The following is a 16,062-nucleotide window of genomic DNA, read 5'->3' as shown; positions in this document are numbered from 1 at the left end:
TCTTAATAAATAAAGATAATTATTTTAGTGAATGAACAACATATTTTGAAGTTTGCAAATAATTTATTATCCACTCATGTGTCTACAAACATGTGTTTATTTTCAATCAATATTGATATTAATGTGTCTCTGATAAACATGGATCTGAGCAGTAAATATGTACATAGGACACCTTCAAACCTGTCAGGAAGTCAAGTTTCACGTCATTATTATTCTTGATAATTATTAAATTTGCTGCACACACACTGAAAGAGAAGAGAGCTCTGATTGGCTGATGTGCATGTCACATGGTTATTGCACCGATTGCTTATCTTCTCGTAGATCGCGACCGACTGTAAGGCAGCTCTGGTCTATATTAACAATACACACTCACACGATTACACTCCCAGTTACTACAACAGCACAGACACGAGATAATGGTATATTATTTGCTGATAAAGAAAATTTATAGACAAATTAGTCACTGGTCTTCTGACCAGAACTAACCAAACAAGACACTGATCAACTCCTTCTGACGCTGGTATAAAGGGTTGGACTGAAATAAAAGTAAGTGACTCATGAAACCGGTCTTTCTTGTTAGACTGTTACCAAGCCTTGTGTTCTGGTTCATTGTCAAGATTTTATTTACTGTACGCGCTTTCATTTCTCTCCTGCAGGGAATTAAAAGAAAAAATATAGATATTTTCTGAGGATTTCTACAGAGGAGGTCTGTAACCTAATCAACGCCATATTCAAGGATAGATTCGACATGGACGGTTTCTTCCCTCATTGTCTTGTTATTGAAGATATCGCCTGTGATGTTGATGAAATGTTCTGGACTGATCCAGATAATCCCTTATATTTTCACTGCTGGATTTTCTTTTCTTTTTTGTTATTTCCCCCTTTTATTTTTTATAGTATCTTTTCTCTTGATTGTGTTTTTTTTGTTTTGTTTTTTTTGTATTATGAACAGTACTGTTGTAGCATGGCACCGGTGAACAAGATGAAACCCTTCTTTTGCTCGTCCGACGTCCTTCCTTGTAGGCTCTTTATTAAGGTTTTTCATGTAATTGGCCCCTGGGTTATGTAAGGAAATGACAACTTTACTGTAATCAATCATCTATATTTAACACACATTTCAAATAGTCACTTGATAAACTGATAATCTTACATGTTTAATTCATATTAAATAATCCTATTCTTGCATTGCATTCACTTAAACCAAACTCAGGTACACAACTCAAAGGCCGAGGTCACAAAGCCTCACACACACAGAAAGATTAAACAATCCCAGACTCCCAGAAAGTCTCTGGACACCTGTTTGAGAACTCACTCTGAAGGACACAACAGTCCAGCAATTCGCTGGGAATAAACTCTCTCCAGAAAACAACAACCTTCAGTAAGTTTCCACTACGATCACGTGCCACGGCCATCTTAGAATCAAGTGTTTACAGTTACTGACCAATCCTACATTCACATTTGACTAGAGGCGTTAACCTGAATATTCTACTATAAAGATCCACCATTTTGTCTGATCTTTGCGTTCTGGCATTCGAAGACGTCTGCGATAGATCTCTCTGCTTGCTAGCGCCCGTGTGCACGTAAGTTTGTCTCTGACTTTTGCATATTCACTAAACAAGCATTTTTCTTAAACTCATTCATGTGTCTGTCCTTCATTCCACCACCACGTACGAGGCTGGGGAGGGGTCAGTTCCTCGGAACACAGAAAACCCTAACAGTTACCAAAATGGTAAAGCTCCCCCTTTCCACAGGGGGTTTCCCCAATGCATTTAAACATGCCATTGTGGAGCCTTTACTCAAAAAACCAGGCTTAGACCCAACTGACCTCAGTAATTTCAGGCCTATTTCTAAGCTCCCTTTCTTGTCCAAGATCTTGGAGAAGGTGGTGTCTGAGCAGCTGTTCCTGGATTAGAGCGACATCCATGAGAAGTTTCAGTCTGGCTTCCCTAAACATCACTCTACGGAGACAGCTTTACTGAAAGTGTCCAGTGACATCATGATGTCAGCTGACTCGGGTAAATTCACTGTTCTGGTTCTCTTGGATCTGTCGTCAGCCTTTGACACAGTAGATCACCAGATCCTGCTGAGAAGACTGAGGGATGAAGACTGTCTGGGTCTGTGTTACAGTGGTCCTCGTCATACCTTTCTGGGCAGTTTCAGTGTATCTGCCAATCAAACAAGGTCTGAATCATCTGTTGTGTGGAGTCCCTCAAGTTCTGTTTTGGGTCCTTTATTATTTTTGCTATACTTGATTCCCCTCGGTGAAATCATTCAGAGATTTCCTGATGTTTCTTACCATACTTTCGCTGATGACATCCAGCTCTACTGCTCTTTTGATCCAACTGAGCCCCAGAGGCTGAACTTAGTCAATTGTTTGCTAGAAATCAAATAATGAGTGAAAACACTTTGCAGCTACATGTGGACATAATTGAAACTCAGGTTATTTCTCCTGATGATAAGGTTCCAGTGGTTCGGCGCACATACTACCGTACCAGGAGAGGAAAATCCTTCCGGACTGTTGCTCCTAAGCTTTGGAACGATCTCTGCGTTTGATGATCTACTGACTCCTTCAAGAAACATCTGTGTTTGATGATCTACTGACTCCTTCAAGAAACATCTGTGTTTGATGATCTACTGACTCCTTCAAGAAACATCTGTGTTTGATGATCTACTGACTCCTTCAAGAAACATCTTAAAACATTCTTATTTGTGCTTTTCCATGATTTTCTGGGACTACAGGGTTTTTCTTACGTGTCTTGATCTTTTAAAGTATATATTTTAACTAATGTTTTTGATTGTCAAAGCGCTTTGTGGCCCTGGTCTAGAAAGGCGCTTTACAAATAACATTTTCTTACTTACTTGTAATTAATTCTCGTTTTTTCCAAATTGCGTTAAATGCCTGGAAAACAACTCCATAAACGTCATGTTGTCTTAATAAATAAAGATCATTAATTAAGTAAATGAGAAACATATTTTTAAGTTTGCAAATAATTTATTATCCACTCATATCCACTCGTATCTACAAACATGTGTTTATCTTCGATCAATATTGATATTAATGTGTCTCTGATAAACATGGATCTGAGCAGTAAATATGTACATAGGACACCTTCAAACCTGTCAGGAAGTCAAGTTTCATGCCATTACTATTCTCGGTACATATGAAATTTGCTGCACTCACACTGAAAGAGAAGAGAGCTCTGATTGGCTGATGTGCATGTCATATAAATGAATTGCGCCGAATGATTCTCTTCTATTTTCTCTCATATCATCATATTTATCACATTTTATTATGTCACGGCTCGACCGGTAGCTTGTGACCGACTATAAGGTACTTCTGGTCTATATTAACAATACACACTCACATGATCACACTCACAGTCACTACAACAGCACAGACACACAATAATAGTATATTTTTTGCTGATAAAGAATATTTATAGACAAATTAGACACAGTGGTTGAAAAAGACTTAATTCTTCACAACTGCCTCATCAGGAAGTTTAACAAATATGCACGCACACAAACACACCCAAGCACACACACACCCACACACCCCCCCCCCCACACACACACACACACACACATACACACACACACACACAACGCGCAAACACACACACACAAGCACACACACGCACATATTAAAGCACAGACACAAATATACATACAAAACAAATACTCACATGTACAAACACACACAAATACAAAGTATACAAACACACACACACACAGTTGTTTGATTGTGGTGAGATTCAGATTTTCTGTGTCATCATTTGTAGATTGAGCTGCAGTTGTTTAAAAACATCAACATGGATCGTCTCGTTGTGATTCATTTCATTTCATCAACTGCTGACTTGTGTGAGAGTCAGAGAGTCACTGACCTGTCTGCAGCTTTCTTCTCTGTGGTCTCAGGTCCATGTTGGAGCAGAATTCAGCTTCTTCTGACCAGAACTGATGGAACAAGACACTGATCAACTCCTTCTGACGCTGGTATCAAAGATCAGGACTGAAATAAAAGTACGTGACTCATGAAACCGGTCTTTCTTGTTAGACTGTTACCAAGCCTTGTGTTCTGGTTCATTGTCAAGATTTTATTGACTGTACGTGCTTTCATTTCTCTCCTGCAGGGATTTAAAAGTAAAACAATATATCATTTCTGAGGATCTCTAGTTTCTTTGTCCAAAAACAACATGAACCCCTTTATCTTCATAACCATGGTTCTACAAATTATTCTTTCCGTTTACTCATTTATTGTCATTGCAACTAGTACAATGAGAAAAAAATATGTGCTCTCCACACAGCAGGGGGCAGTAGGCCTCGTCTGTAAAAGGCCTCACTTTCCACTAACAAGGCAACTTTTAGAGTCAGGAAAGCTGAAGTCTGCTGGACCCACTTGTAAAAGGTGTTGCACCCATAGTAACTATGTTACAGTTTTTTGTATTGCATGAACACTAAAATCAAAAGTCATACACAATTATAAAAACCTTATACTTGAGGAGCAAAACTCCAGCCCAGATGAAAACAACTATAAGCACAATGTCAGCTTCACACTTTTTGCAAATGACTGCACACAGAACAATTGCATGCAAACACACTTGTATCCATTACACACATATGCATATCAGCACGTCAGTGTGTCAACATTGATTTTACTAGTTTTATATCCACCTTTATCGTCACTTTTGACTGTTCATATTGCAGTTTTAATTGGTTCTTACTTGAAACTGTTTCATTTGGACATCACGACTCCCGGCTACATGCTAGTCATGGACACGTCAAACACCGTCGACTCTTCGGCGCTTCAAGGTCAGAGTCAGAACCTGCTCAAGACTCAGGACTCATCCATTTTATTGACACAATCGACTCTTTTAATTTATCACAGATTATTGATAAACCAACACACATGGTTTTATACACACTGGCCTCAACCCATCCAAAGTTTCACTGAAGGATATCTGAGTGTCGGACCATAAAGCTGTTCTATTAACAATGGACCTGGTTACTCCATCCCCCGAACTCCTCCGACTCACTCGCTCACATGTTTTTAACCCTCACTCAACATCCTCCTTCACAGAGCATTTTACTCCTGCTTTTTTAACAGCTTTAATCCTGAACCTCCCGGTTTTGTCAAAGACTTTATCCAAGATGAAAAGCACTCTCAGTGTCATTCCCACGAAAAATTTTAAAGGATGTTTTCAACACAGTTTTACACATTTTATTCAGCTCTCTTCTACCCAGTTCTTTTAAACATGCTGTGGTCCAACCTCGTTTGAAGAAACCCAGCCTGGACCAGTTTTTACTCATTTTAGATCAATTTCTAAACTCCTGTTTTTAGCCAAAGTCTTAGAAAAGGTGGTGTCCCTCCAAATTTTATATTTTATGTCTTCATGTAATTTATTTGAAAGATTTCAATCAGGTTTAAGATCCGGTCACAGTACAGAGACTGAACTTTTAAAAGTCACTAATGACTTGTTTTTAGCTGCTGATAAAGAGGAAAGCGTGATTTTCATTATTTGAGATTTTACTGCAAACTTCGACACTGTTGACCACAATATTTTAATAGATCGTCTTAACTCTTGGGTTGGCATCAGAGAAACTGCACTGAGGTGGTTTTCTTCCTCCCTATTAAACAGAACCTTTGCGGTCGCCATGGGATACACCTCAAGTTCTACAGCCAGTGTCTCCTGTGGTGTACCTCAAGGGTCCGTTTTCTTACTTTTATTCTTTTAATACTTTCCTTTTTATTAAGTTTCTCCACACTTTACATAATTTAAATCTCCAAACACATAAAACAAATATAAAAACAAACAAACACACAAATAAATAAACTAGACAAAATAAAACATACAGGTTTCAAATGTCCATCATTCAAATCCAAAAGTCATTTAGGAGTGATAGTATCAAATGAAGTCCATTTTTTTTTCAATCGCCGGGTCCACAGAGTTTCTTTCAGTCTGAGTTTCAAGGTCAATTGCTCCATGAGTCGTATTTCCCTCATAATGTTCATCCATTGATGCAAATCAGGAGCTTCTGCTTTGAACCAGTTTCTCGTAACTTTTTTACATGCAACCAACATTATTCACATTAGATACACATTATATGACATAACACATCGTTTATATTTCCCAGGTACATCGTTTTTTTAAAGTGTTTGGCACAGAATAGACAAGAATGGTTCCAATTGTTCTATTTACATTCTCCCAGAATATAGTTATTGTTGTAAATTGCCAAAAAATGTGATCATGATGGACACCCTTCTCTCCACACATCCTCCAACATGTATCACCTGATTCGTCAAATTTGCTTTTTATTCTCGGAGTAATAAAGAGTTGAAAAAGAGTGAGTTGTTCTCAAACATTTATATATGGCGCTAATATCTCTGAATTGTGTTCCTCTGTATGTATTGTAGATCCATTCAAGCAGTCCTCCTGGGTCCTCGTGCTTTGTATCTGCTTTACATAGTAGCCTCTTATTTGCAAGTATCGAAAGAAATCATCTTTAACTAGTCCAGATCGTGTTTTAGCTCCTGGAAACTCATTAAACCCTTTTTAGTTATTGTACAAATTGCTGTTATTCTTTTGTTTTCCCAGTCTTTGAATCTCATATCGTGTTGGTTTGGTTTGAATTCATCATCATATGACACCCAGTTTAGGTTTTTTACTTCTTTTTCCTGCTTTTCTTGTTGGATTATTTCAAACCACTCTTGTAAAGTGTGTAGAGTGAAAGGATCAAGAATATTGTATAGTTTTCTTATGATTTTACTGTTACTAGAAGTGATCGGACCGGGATGTCATTTCTTTTTGATTCGATATCCTTCCATTTTCATCAAAGGTTTCATCAAACCAACTGATCTTCTCAGTTGTGCTGCGTAAAAGTAGTCCTTGAGATTGGGAAGCCCCATCACACCTTTTTCTTTGGGTAATTGGATTGTTGTGTATTTTATTCTCGGCTTTTTGTCCATTCCAAATGAATTTTGTTTTGTGTAGAGTTGACTATTTGGATTGTTCGTCTAATATTATCTCGGGCTACACGTCCTGAGATGAAGACAGTTTGGTCCGTTTTAAACAGAGTTGACATTATTTTTCCATCTTTTTTTTAAATAATGGATGTATATATTTAATAATCTACATTTAGTGCAGATATCGGTCTATAATTTCCATAATTTATTTGTCTTTTCCTTCCTTTTGGATCACTGAGATTATAGCCTCAGAGAAGACTGTTTTTAAGAGTTGAATTAAACAAGCGTGTGGAAAACAAAACGTAAATAAATAGTTTATTGTATCCTATATACTTATATATATCATTATATACTACTGTACACAATCCCTGTTACCTGATTATGTCGCTCTCCATGTAGGCCTTGATAGTTGTTACTACATTTTGTAATACATGAGAGACAACATTTCTGGTACTACTACGGTACTAATACTGTTATTTTCATACAATATTTTGTTATATGTGTGATCAATTTCTTGTATTGAAATTTTCTTACCCCTCAATGGAAAATCTTTCCATGAGCCTCCAGCACCACCACCTCCTGATGGAGGGAATATCATTCTTTTTAATAAAAAAATGGTTATATAGATGGTCGTGACATTAGTTGAGTTAGCTGTGACTTCAGTATAGACAACTTACTCCAGTGAAAATAAATTCACTCTTGGTACAGATGGAGAAGGCATACTACGGATTTGATGAACAGTCATTTGGTTATTGAATAGAAAACATTTAATGAGGAAATTGCAACATTCTACCATAATCATGAAAATTCCACAGCTGGTTCCATCTGCCTGTACTGGAAAATGCTGAAAATAGGTGTCATGTTTAATAATATCTGTCTTATACAAATGATATCAAACAACAGATACAGTGAAGTCATGGCCAAACATCTCTGTCCAATCTTCTGTAGTAGATTATAGCCCTTAGACCAGGGGTCGGCAACCCGCGGCTCCAGAGCAGCATGCGGCTCTTTGATCACTCTGATGCGGCTCAGCAGTTGAAAATAATGAATGAGTATTTAATTCAAATGTATTTGATTTTAGTTCATTCATTTTCAAAATGTAATTCTATTAAGATTATTATGGCGATCATATAAAATGTGTTAACATATTTTTGTCGCTCTTGATACACGTCACAACCTCCAATGTGCGACACCCTCCAGTGTCTGGTTACTTTAACTTTTCCACCCCAGGTAGGCTTACTATGGAGAATTCAAAGAAAAGAAAAGTGTCTGAAGAAAACAGAACGTTCAATGCTGCGTGGGCAGATGCATTTGCTTTCACTGCTGACGAGACTGGTTTACCTGTGTGCTTAATATGCAATGAGAAACTCGCTAACAACAAAAAGTCAAATGTCGCCAATTTCCAAAATAAACACGCAGCATTTGCTCAAAAATATCCGGATGGAAATGAGAGAAAAAAAAGCTGTTTCTGAACTGACACGGAAGGTGATTTGAGCAAAAATCACTTCAAGAAGTGGATGAAGTCTGCAAATATAAGTACATATGCTCGTTTTGTTGCAGCTCAGGAAATAGTAAGGCAGGGGAAGCCGTTTGCAGATGGAGATATTTAAAATAATCTTTCATTAAGATTTCAGAACATCTATTCACAGACTTTAAAAACAAGAGTGAAATTGTACAGAAAATCAAGGATATGCCCCTCTCTGCAAAAACTGTCAAAGACAGAACCATACAAATGGCAGAAGACATCACCAGACAGTACATTAAAGACATCAATTCAGCTGTTGCCTACTCAATTGCCTGTGATGAATCCAAAGACAAAGGTGATATTGAACAAATAGCGCTGTTCTGCCGGTATGTAAACTCTGCTGGGCCACAGGAAGAAATGATTGAGTTGATACCACTAAAATGCCAAACACGGGGGGAGGACGTCTGTGAGGCTGTCTTGAATTGTTTAAGAGCCAAAGGAATAAACACCGCCCACCTGGTGTCAGTGGCTACAGACGGGGCACAGAGTATGACAGGAGCGCACAAGGGCTTTGTGGCTTTACTGCAGAAGTTGCTGGACAGAAAGTTGCTGACTTTTCACTGCGTCCTGCACCAAGAGGCACTGTGTGCTCAAACATTTCCTCCAAAATGCACAGACGTAATGAATGTTGTCATTCAGATTGTCAATAAAATAATGGCGAAAGGTTTAAATCACCGTCAGTTTCGTTCGTTGCTGGACGAGCTGGAAAGCACATATTCTGATCTCCTGTTGCACAACAAAGTCCGGTGGCTGTCTAGAGGCGAGGAGCTGAAACGCTTTGCCGCGTGTCTGGAAGAGGTGAAAACATTTCTGGGCAGCAAAGGGCTCACATATCCTGTGTTGGAACAGCCAGAGTGGCTGGAAAAGCTACACTTCATGGTAGACATGACAGCGCACCTGAACACGCTAAACACAGCTCTTCATGGGAAAGGACACACAGCCCTGTGCATGTTGGAGGAGGTTTTGGCTTTCGAGCGCAAGTTGACAGTGCTTGCCAGAGATTTACAGAAAGGTACACTGTCACACTTCCCCAGTTTGAGTGAGTTCAAAAAAGCTCACATTGTGAATTTAGAGTATTTACATTCTGCAGTCATTGCAATGCAAACATCGTTTGGGAAATGATTCAGTGAGTTCAGAGGAAAAAACACATTATCCTTCCCTGTCACTCCCCTCAGCCTCGATCCATCCCTGTTGAATATGACAGCCTTTCCAGGTGTGAGTCCACCTGATCTTGAAATGGAACTGGCTGACATAGCCAACAAAGACATGTGGGTGTCCAAGTTAAAGCGCCTGACAGCGGACCTTGAAGATGTTTCACGCCAGAAGGCCGTTCTTGCTCAGAATCACAAATGGTGTGATATTGAAAACCTCCCCAAACCAGACAAACTTGTGTTCGAAACTTGGAACGCTATCCCCGACTTTTATGTGGACATGAAAAAGTATGCACTTGGAGTCCTGTCGATCTTTGGATCCACATTTGTATGTGAGCAGGTGTTCTCCAACATGAACTTTATTAAAAACAAACATCGCACACGCCTCACAGATGAGAGCCTACAATCCTGTGTGAAGATAAAGGTCATACAGCCCTGATGTGGAGACGCTATGCGCTGCGGTTCAGGAGCAGAAATAACATTGACCAAGTATGATAAATGATTTAATTTCCTATAATTTGGCAAATATTCACATTTTTTAATTGTTCAGTGAAATAGACATTTTATTATTCAGGTTGGCAGCTGACGGCACGGCGCCAGTAGAAGGATGACGGCACAGAGAGAGAGGACGGCATTTTTGGTTCTCTGCCAGTGGATAATTGAAGTTTGGCGTTTTGTTTTTTCATTACTACAAGGAGGACTTAAATAGTATTTTACCTAACCTTCAGTCGTTCATTGATTTCATAAATTTAACCCATAATAGTTTGTTTATACATAGCACAAAGCAAAAAAAACTTTATATGCAGTGTTATTTCATTTTAAATTTCAAAAGAGTTTTGTGGCTCCCATTGTTTTCTTTAATTTGTGAAACGGGTCACAAACTTTTATTTTCAGAACAACTCATTTCTGGTAGATTTAACTTTAAAATTGCCTCTAGGTAAACATGACCTGAAGAAAAGAAGCACCACCTTTGAGTCTTAGTCCAAAGTAAGTAAGTAAGTAATTTTTTATTTATATAGCGCTTTTCTAGACCAGGGTCACAAAGCGCTTAAACAATCAAAACAATATTCAATAAAGTATATACTTTAAAGATCAAGATAAAACTGACAACACAACAGGAGTTCCAGAAAATCAAGGAAAAGCCTGAACAAACAGTCTGGAAGGATTTCTCTCCTCTGGTCCTGGACCGTGTGCCAGAAACCATCAGTAGATTCTGATCCACAGACCTCAGAGCCCGAGCTGGGGTGTAAGGCTGGATCAGATCAGTGATGTAAGGAGGAGCCTGACCATGAATAGATCTGAAAGTGGAAACTATTACATTTATATCGATAATGATTAATTCATTGGAGTTATTAATTAACTATGAAACACTACTTTGAATCAATCTCATTTACTGAAGTCACTTCGTGTTGTTGTGATTAATGTTCTTTACTGAGTAAGAGGCTCTTAAATTGATTATACAAACATATGAAAAATTGGGTCCGGTCCTGGTCCTTTGTTGCAGGCTGGCAAAGATCTCCCTTGACCGAGTTGGCGTAACTGTCCAGAGATGTATCTTTACTCGGTGCAAGGGGTCACAAGTCTTTTCTGGAAGAGCAGTTTGGTTGCTTGGTTCAGGCTTGCTTGGCTGGCTGCAGGAGATTGGGTTGCAGCTTGCTTGTGTCTTGAGAAGCTATGGTCAAGCTGGGAAGCTTCTCTCACCAAGTTGCAGGAAGGGAAGGGGCAGGAGTCAAGAACGGGGTCAAAGACAGGAGAGGATGGGACCCCAAGAGTGACAAGCGTGTCAGGAGTGTAAGGACCAGAGAGTCAAGAGCATGATTTGTATCACGCACTGCCTCTTTAAGCTATTCAGTCTTGACCCAGGATTGATGCGCTGTTACTGATTCCTCACCCCCCATTGGCTGGAGATGAATGAACCACTTGAAGTTTTATTGTCAAAATAATTGTGTGATGTGTTTAAAGCTGGATTATGTGCTGGACAAAGGGGCCCCAGCAGAAGAAGTTATAGTGAGGGACGCCGACATCTGCCTCTGAAAAGAGCATTTTTGGAGCCTTGGTTGCAACATGTAAACGGAAAGCAATGTAGGTTCAGATTTATTTTATTACTTTTGGTTCATCTTTGTTGGAAATGATGTATTAGGTTTAACCCGACTGCAATTATTTTTAACTTATACAATCTGTAGAGATCCTGCTCTACTAAACGTCTGCAGGACCTGAATTCACCAATTTAGTTTCAGTAAAATAATTAAACAATAAAAGTTCCACAAGTAGTTCAATCACAAATAAATGTACTTATAAAAGACAAAGACAAACAAAAATACTCTCAATTTAAACTAGACTTGTCACTCGATCTAAAACACAAAATAATGAACAGTTTGTCCATCATTATTGAACATTAATGTTGCAGGCCTGAATCGTAGCTCAGGTGCGGTAAGACCGGATACGATGGGGCCGCTTCACTCCGCAAAGCAATCAATAAAAAAGTACCCAAGTGTCTGATGGATTTGGGGGAGGCTTCCATGTCGGGGGGGACTTGGAGGTGGTCAGTTGGCTCAGGTGGATTGGATATGTGGCTCCTTCAACTCAACTCAAATGCCGGATCTTTGATGATCTCTGAATGTCGGGCTGACAGAAAATCATCATCCAGCTTTTCTCGTTCCTTTTGGTTGCTCACAAACTCATCGGATCGTCAGTTGTCCTCCATCCAAACTCTTGAAAACGGCATTTAAAAGTCCCGGGCTGTGTCCCATATCACGCACTTCTCTGTGTGCACTGGTTTATAGTACACATTAAGATGTGTATGTGTAACCAATGTGGAAAATGTAGGGTTGATAGCAGTGAACTATCAGTCCAGTAAATAAAATAATTATGGACAGAAGAACATTCATCCACCACATACACAGTAGAGAAAATAAATATTTATATTATATTGTCTCCTACTCTAAACTATTATAAAAATATAAACAAAATATACTTTCACGAAGTATTCAATAATCAAACAAAAACAAAATAGCCTCCTTGGCTGGAAAATGTATTGTCTTCAAACGAAAAATAATATTGTCTGTTTGTTGTGCTGACGAGCAAAATAAAAGTGCATAGAGTGAGTATCAATCCTGAAATACTCTAGTTTGTCCTGGAAGTCTTTGTGGAACAGATGTTTACTCGTCCTCCTTCGGTGACAATCAGGAACCAGCAAAGAACAGTGAAGTTCTAGGAGTGACAAGCGAGTGTTTCAATAGAAATGCAGGAGCGATGACACGTGTCTCAGTCTCTGAGCCGCTGAAGCATCTCAACACCACGCGATAACAAAATATAAAGTTCAACTCACTTTCAAACAAAGTGAAACAGTACAATATAAAATACTGTTGAGAAAATGTACACTTGCATGAAGTTACAAAACAATGTTCAAGCTTCATACACATAAACGTAAATAGTTGCTTCGATACAACGTTCATTTATACACAGAATTATAAACAGAAATATGAACAATAATATAAACGTATTGTTTAGGCTCACCTAGGAGTGACAAGCAAGTGTTTCAATAGAAATGCAGGAGCGATGACACGTGTCTCAGTCTCTGAGCCGCTGAAGCATCTCAACACCTGAGTCTCATCAGTGGAACACAAGTAAAACAATGACCGTCTTAAAGCGACAGTGTCTTAATGCGATACAAACATCGAAAAGCAATAAAACACAAAAATAACAACTGGGTTGAATTATATTATTCCAGTGAAAATAATTGAAACATAAAACACCAAATAAACGGCTGGGTTACATATGTACTTGGCCAGTGCTCAAATTTGGCCAGTGTAGTACTGTCTCGAATAAAACTCTGCTGCTACACACTTGTAAATGACTCGACAGCTTCTTCTTCTACTACTTTTTAACACTGACTGAAACCAGTCGTTGAAACACTATCACTGACACTTGACAACACTTTTATACAATTGAAACAAGTCAAGTTGTGTTTCATTGTGTTATTACTGTTGTTGTGTTGTGTGACATTTACGTCGGTATCTGCTCTGAAAACGGTCGTCAGTGACGTAGCTTCAGTTTAGCTTCAGTTTAGCTTCAGTTTAGCTTCAGTTTAGCTTCAGTTTAGCTTCAGTTTAGCTTCAGTTTAGCTTCATCTACGTCACTAAGATGGAGGTCGTTGAGGGTGGAAAGTGTCCATCGATCTACACTCAACTTTCCCAATTCAGTGCAGATTGTGGACTAGATTTTCGCACACTGATAATTGGGACACACTTGTGCACTCAAAATATTAAGTGTAAGTGCAGAAGTGAACAATTTGCGTCAATTCGCCGCTCCATGTCACTCAATCATGGGAACATGAGAAACACAGCTGTCAATCATTCCATCAATCCAAAATAAACATTCATAAATGAGTTAAATTGTCCATCATCTGATAATAATACATTTAAATTAGGCACAACAAAATGTACATGATTAAATGTTATCAATAGGTTACTTAAATAAAATATCTTATTTGCTGAAAAAAAGTTCATAAAAATCCTACAAAGCAGATATTTTCTTTTCTTTGCTGATTTTATTTTTTCTTTCTTTTTTGTCTGATTGAACAACTATTTTGACGGAGCTGTTTCATGTCAGATCTGCTTCCTTTTTAACACAGTTGCACCGAGCAATGCAACGCTACGAGTACTCGCTCTCCGAACCTGATGCATGCGCCGATGGACCGGTGCTGCTCGACCCATCCCAGGTGTGTAATGTGGCCTTCTACAGAGACAACCTACTGCCCCCTGCTGGCGAGTTCGTCCATCTTTCTCAGCGACGAGGCTGAGGCTCGAGACATCATCCATAGCGACAGCCTGTAGAGGGTGTAACAGCATTTGTAGAACCACGGTTCTACAAATAAAGGGTTCATCTTGTGTTTGGGTCGGTCTGAACAATGAAACTAGAGATCCTCTCAAAAGAAACATTAAATAAAATCTTTTCTTTTTACTTTAAATTAATATAGTGATGTGTTGATGAAGCTTCATGAAACAGTGTCATTATTTCCTGAGTCCACTAGATGTCACTCTTTGCTCTGTAAGCTGAGACCCTGAAGTATAAACCCGGTTCAGCAGTGCAGTGTGGGGGTCCCACTCCTCCAGGAGGGACTGATCTGTGAAAAATATGACCCTGCTTCATGAAGCTTCATCGACACATCAATAGATCTAATATTGCTGGCGCTACAGAAGGCTGAACATATTTGTTTCTGGCTCCCTCTACTGTTAGAGATAAATACTTTTTTAGGTCAGTTTTATCTTCCTTAGAAGCTTAAAAGCCATAATAGAAAGAATGTTGTTTGTTTGCCAGTGTAAAACAAGGGTAAATGTTTATTTTTTAGTTTTAAAAAGGTGTATTCATGTATTATGATGGATACACAGAGACAAGCGAGGAAGAGTTTTGTTGTTTCCTTCTGTCTGCAGGAGCTGAACGAGTCATCACCCTCAAGATGGAAATCCCCGGCTCCATAACTCCTCTCATCCAGGAGATGTTGGAGAACTCTGGAGGCCTGGAGAGAGGCAGCTCTGCCCAGCTCTACCAAAGCAGTCCAGCCACACAATCGGCGTAGTGACGGCCGACAAAGTTATATAAATACATATAGATATGAACTATGGTGTTTGACATGAGGGCGACTGAAAACCTTTTCTGAGATGAGAAACTGTTGTATCCCTTCACTGTTTGGATCTTTTCGTACCACCGAGAGTATTGAGGAAGATGTTTGGCTTTGATGTCACGTGTACATTATTCTGATGAACACAAAGAGCAAACAGAAGTTATTTCCAGTCCTCACATGTATGTGCACAAAAAGAAAGTCTCTACGAGTGTCACAGTCTATTCCAGGTTGTTGTCCACGTATTGTTTTGTGCTTCCAGACAAATGGAAAACAATGATTGTATGATATGGTCACAGGTCTTTTCAAGAAATCCAGTTCATGAAGATTCATTATAAAGGGGATATGTATATAAGTTGTATTAATTTCTGCAAAACTATGAAGAGTTTTAGGCTTCACTTGATTTTTAAAAGAAAAAACCTTTTATGTGTTTTGTTCATAGGTTTGTGATTCCAGGAAATACATTTTACTGAAGGAAGTTTTTGTGTTCGACTAAATACTGGACACTTAACTAATCACCGGCTGTTCAGAATGAGGCGTTCACGGTTCCCCCCCTTTTGTTTTGACGTACAGTAGGTATGAACAAGTAGCACTCCAGTCGGGGCATATCTTTCTGGTCATGTAGCAGACAGAGACGGAGTCTGGAAGTGTTGAGGTGGATCACATCTCGGGCTCGGACGTTCCTGTAGCAGCTTCATGATATTGATCCATGTGAAGAGTGGTGTACATACACACTGTATTGAATACAAGTGATTCTCAAAAGCCTCTATGTGGGTCCGTGTCATGTCGTGGTGGGGAAAACTAG

General features: G+C 39.0%; 1 protein-coding gene across 1 annotated transcript in view; it reads right to left on the bottom strand.

Annotated features, from left to right (window-relative positions):
• Positions 1-7,356, bottom strand: part of LOC148085152 (NLR family CARD domain-containing protein 3-like) — a 58,795-nt gene extending 51,439 nt beyond the window's left edge. The window contains exon 1 of the mRNA XM_087781594.1: positions 7,337-7,356. Within this exon, the coding sequence (XP_087637720.1) occupies positions 7,337-7,356 (20 nt within the window). The remainder of the gene's footprint in view (positions 1-7,336) is intronic.
• Positions 7,357-16,062: the final 8,706 nt, after the last annotated feature.

This window comes from Callionymus lyra, chromosome 2 (assembly GCF_982586985.1).
Source record: "Callionymus lyra chromosome 2, fCalLyr1.hap1.1, whole genome shotgun sequence".
Taxonomy (NCBI): Eukaryota; Metazoa; Chordata; class Actinopteri; order Syngnathiformes; family Callionymidae; genus Callionymus; species Callionymus lyra.
The sequence above is the reverse complement of the archived record's forward strand: the minus strand, read 5'-3'. Positions and strand labels throughout refer to the sequence as shown.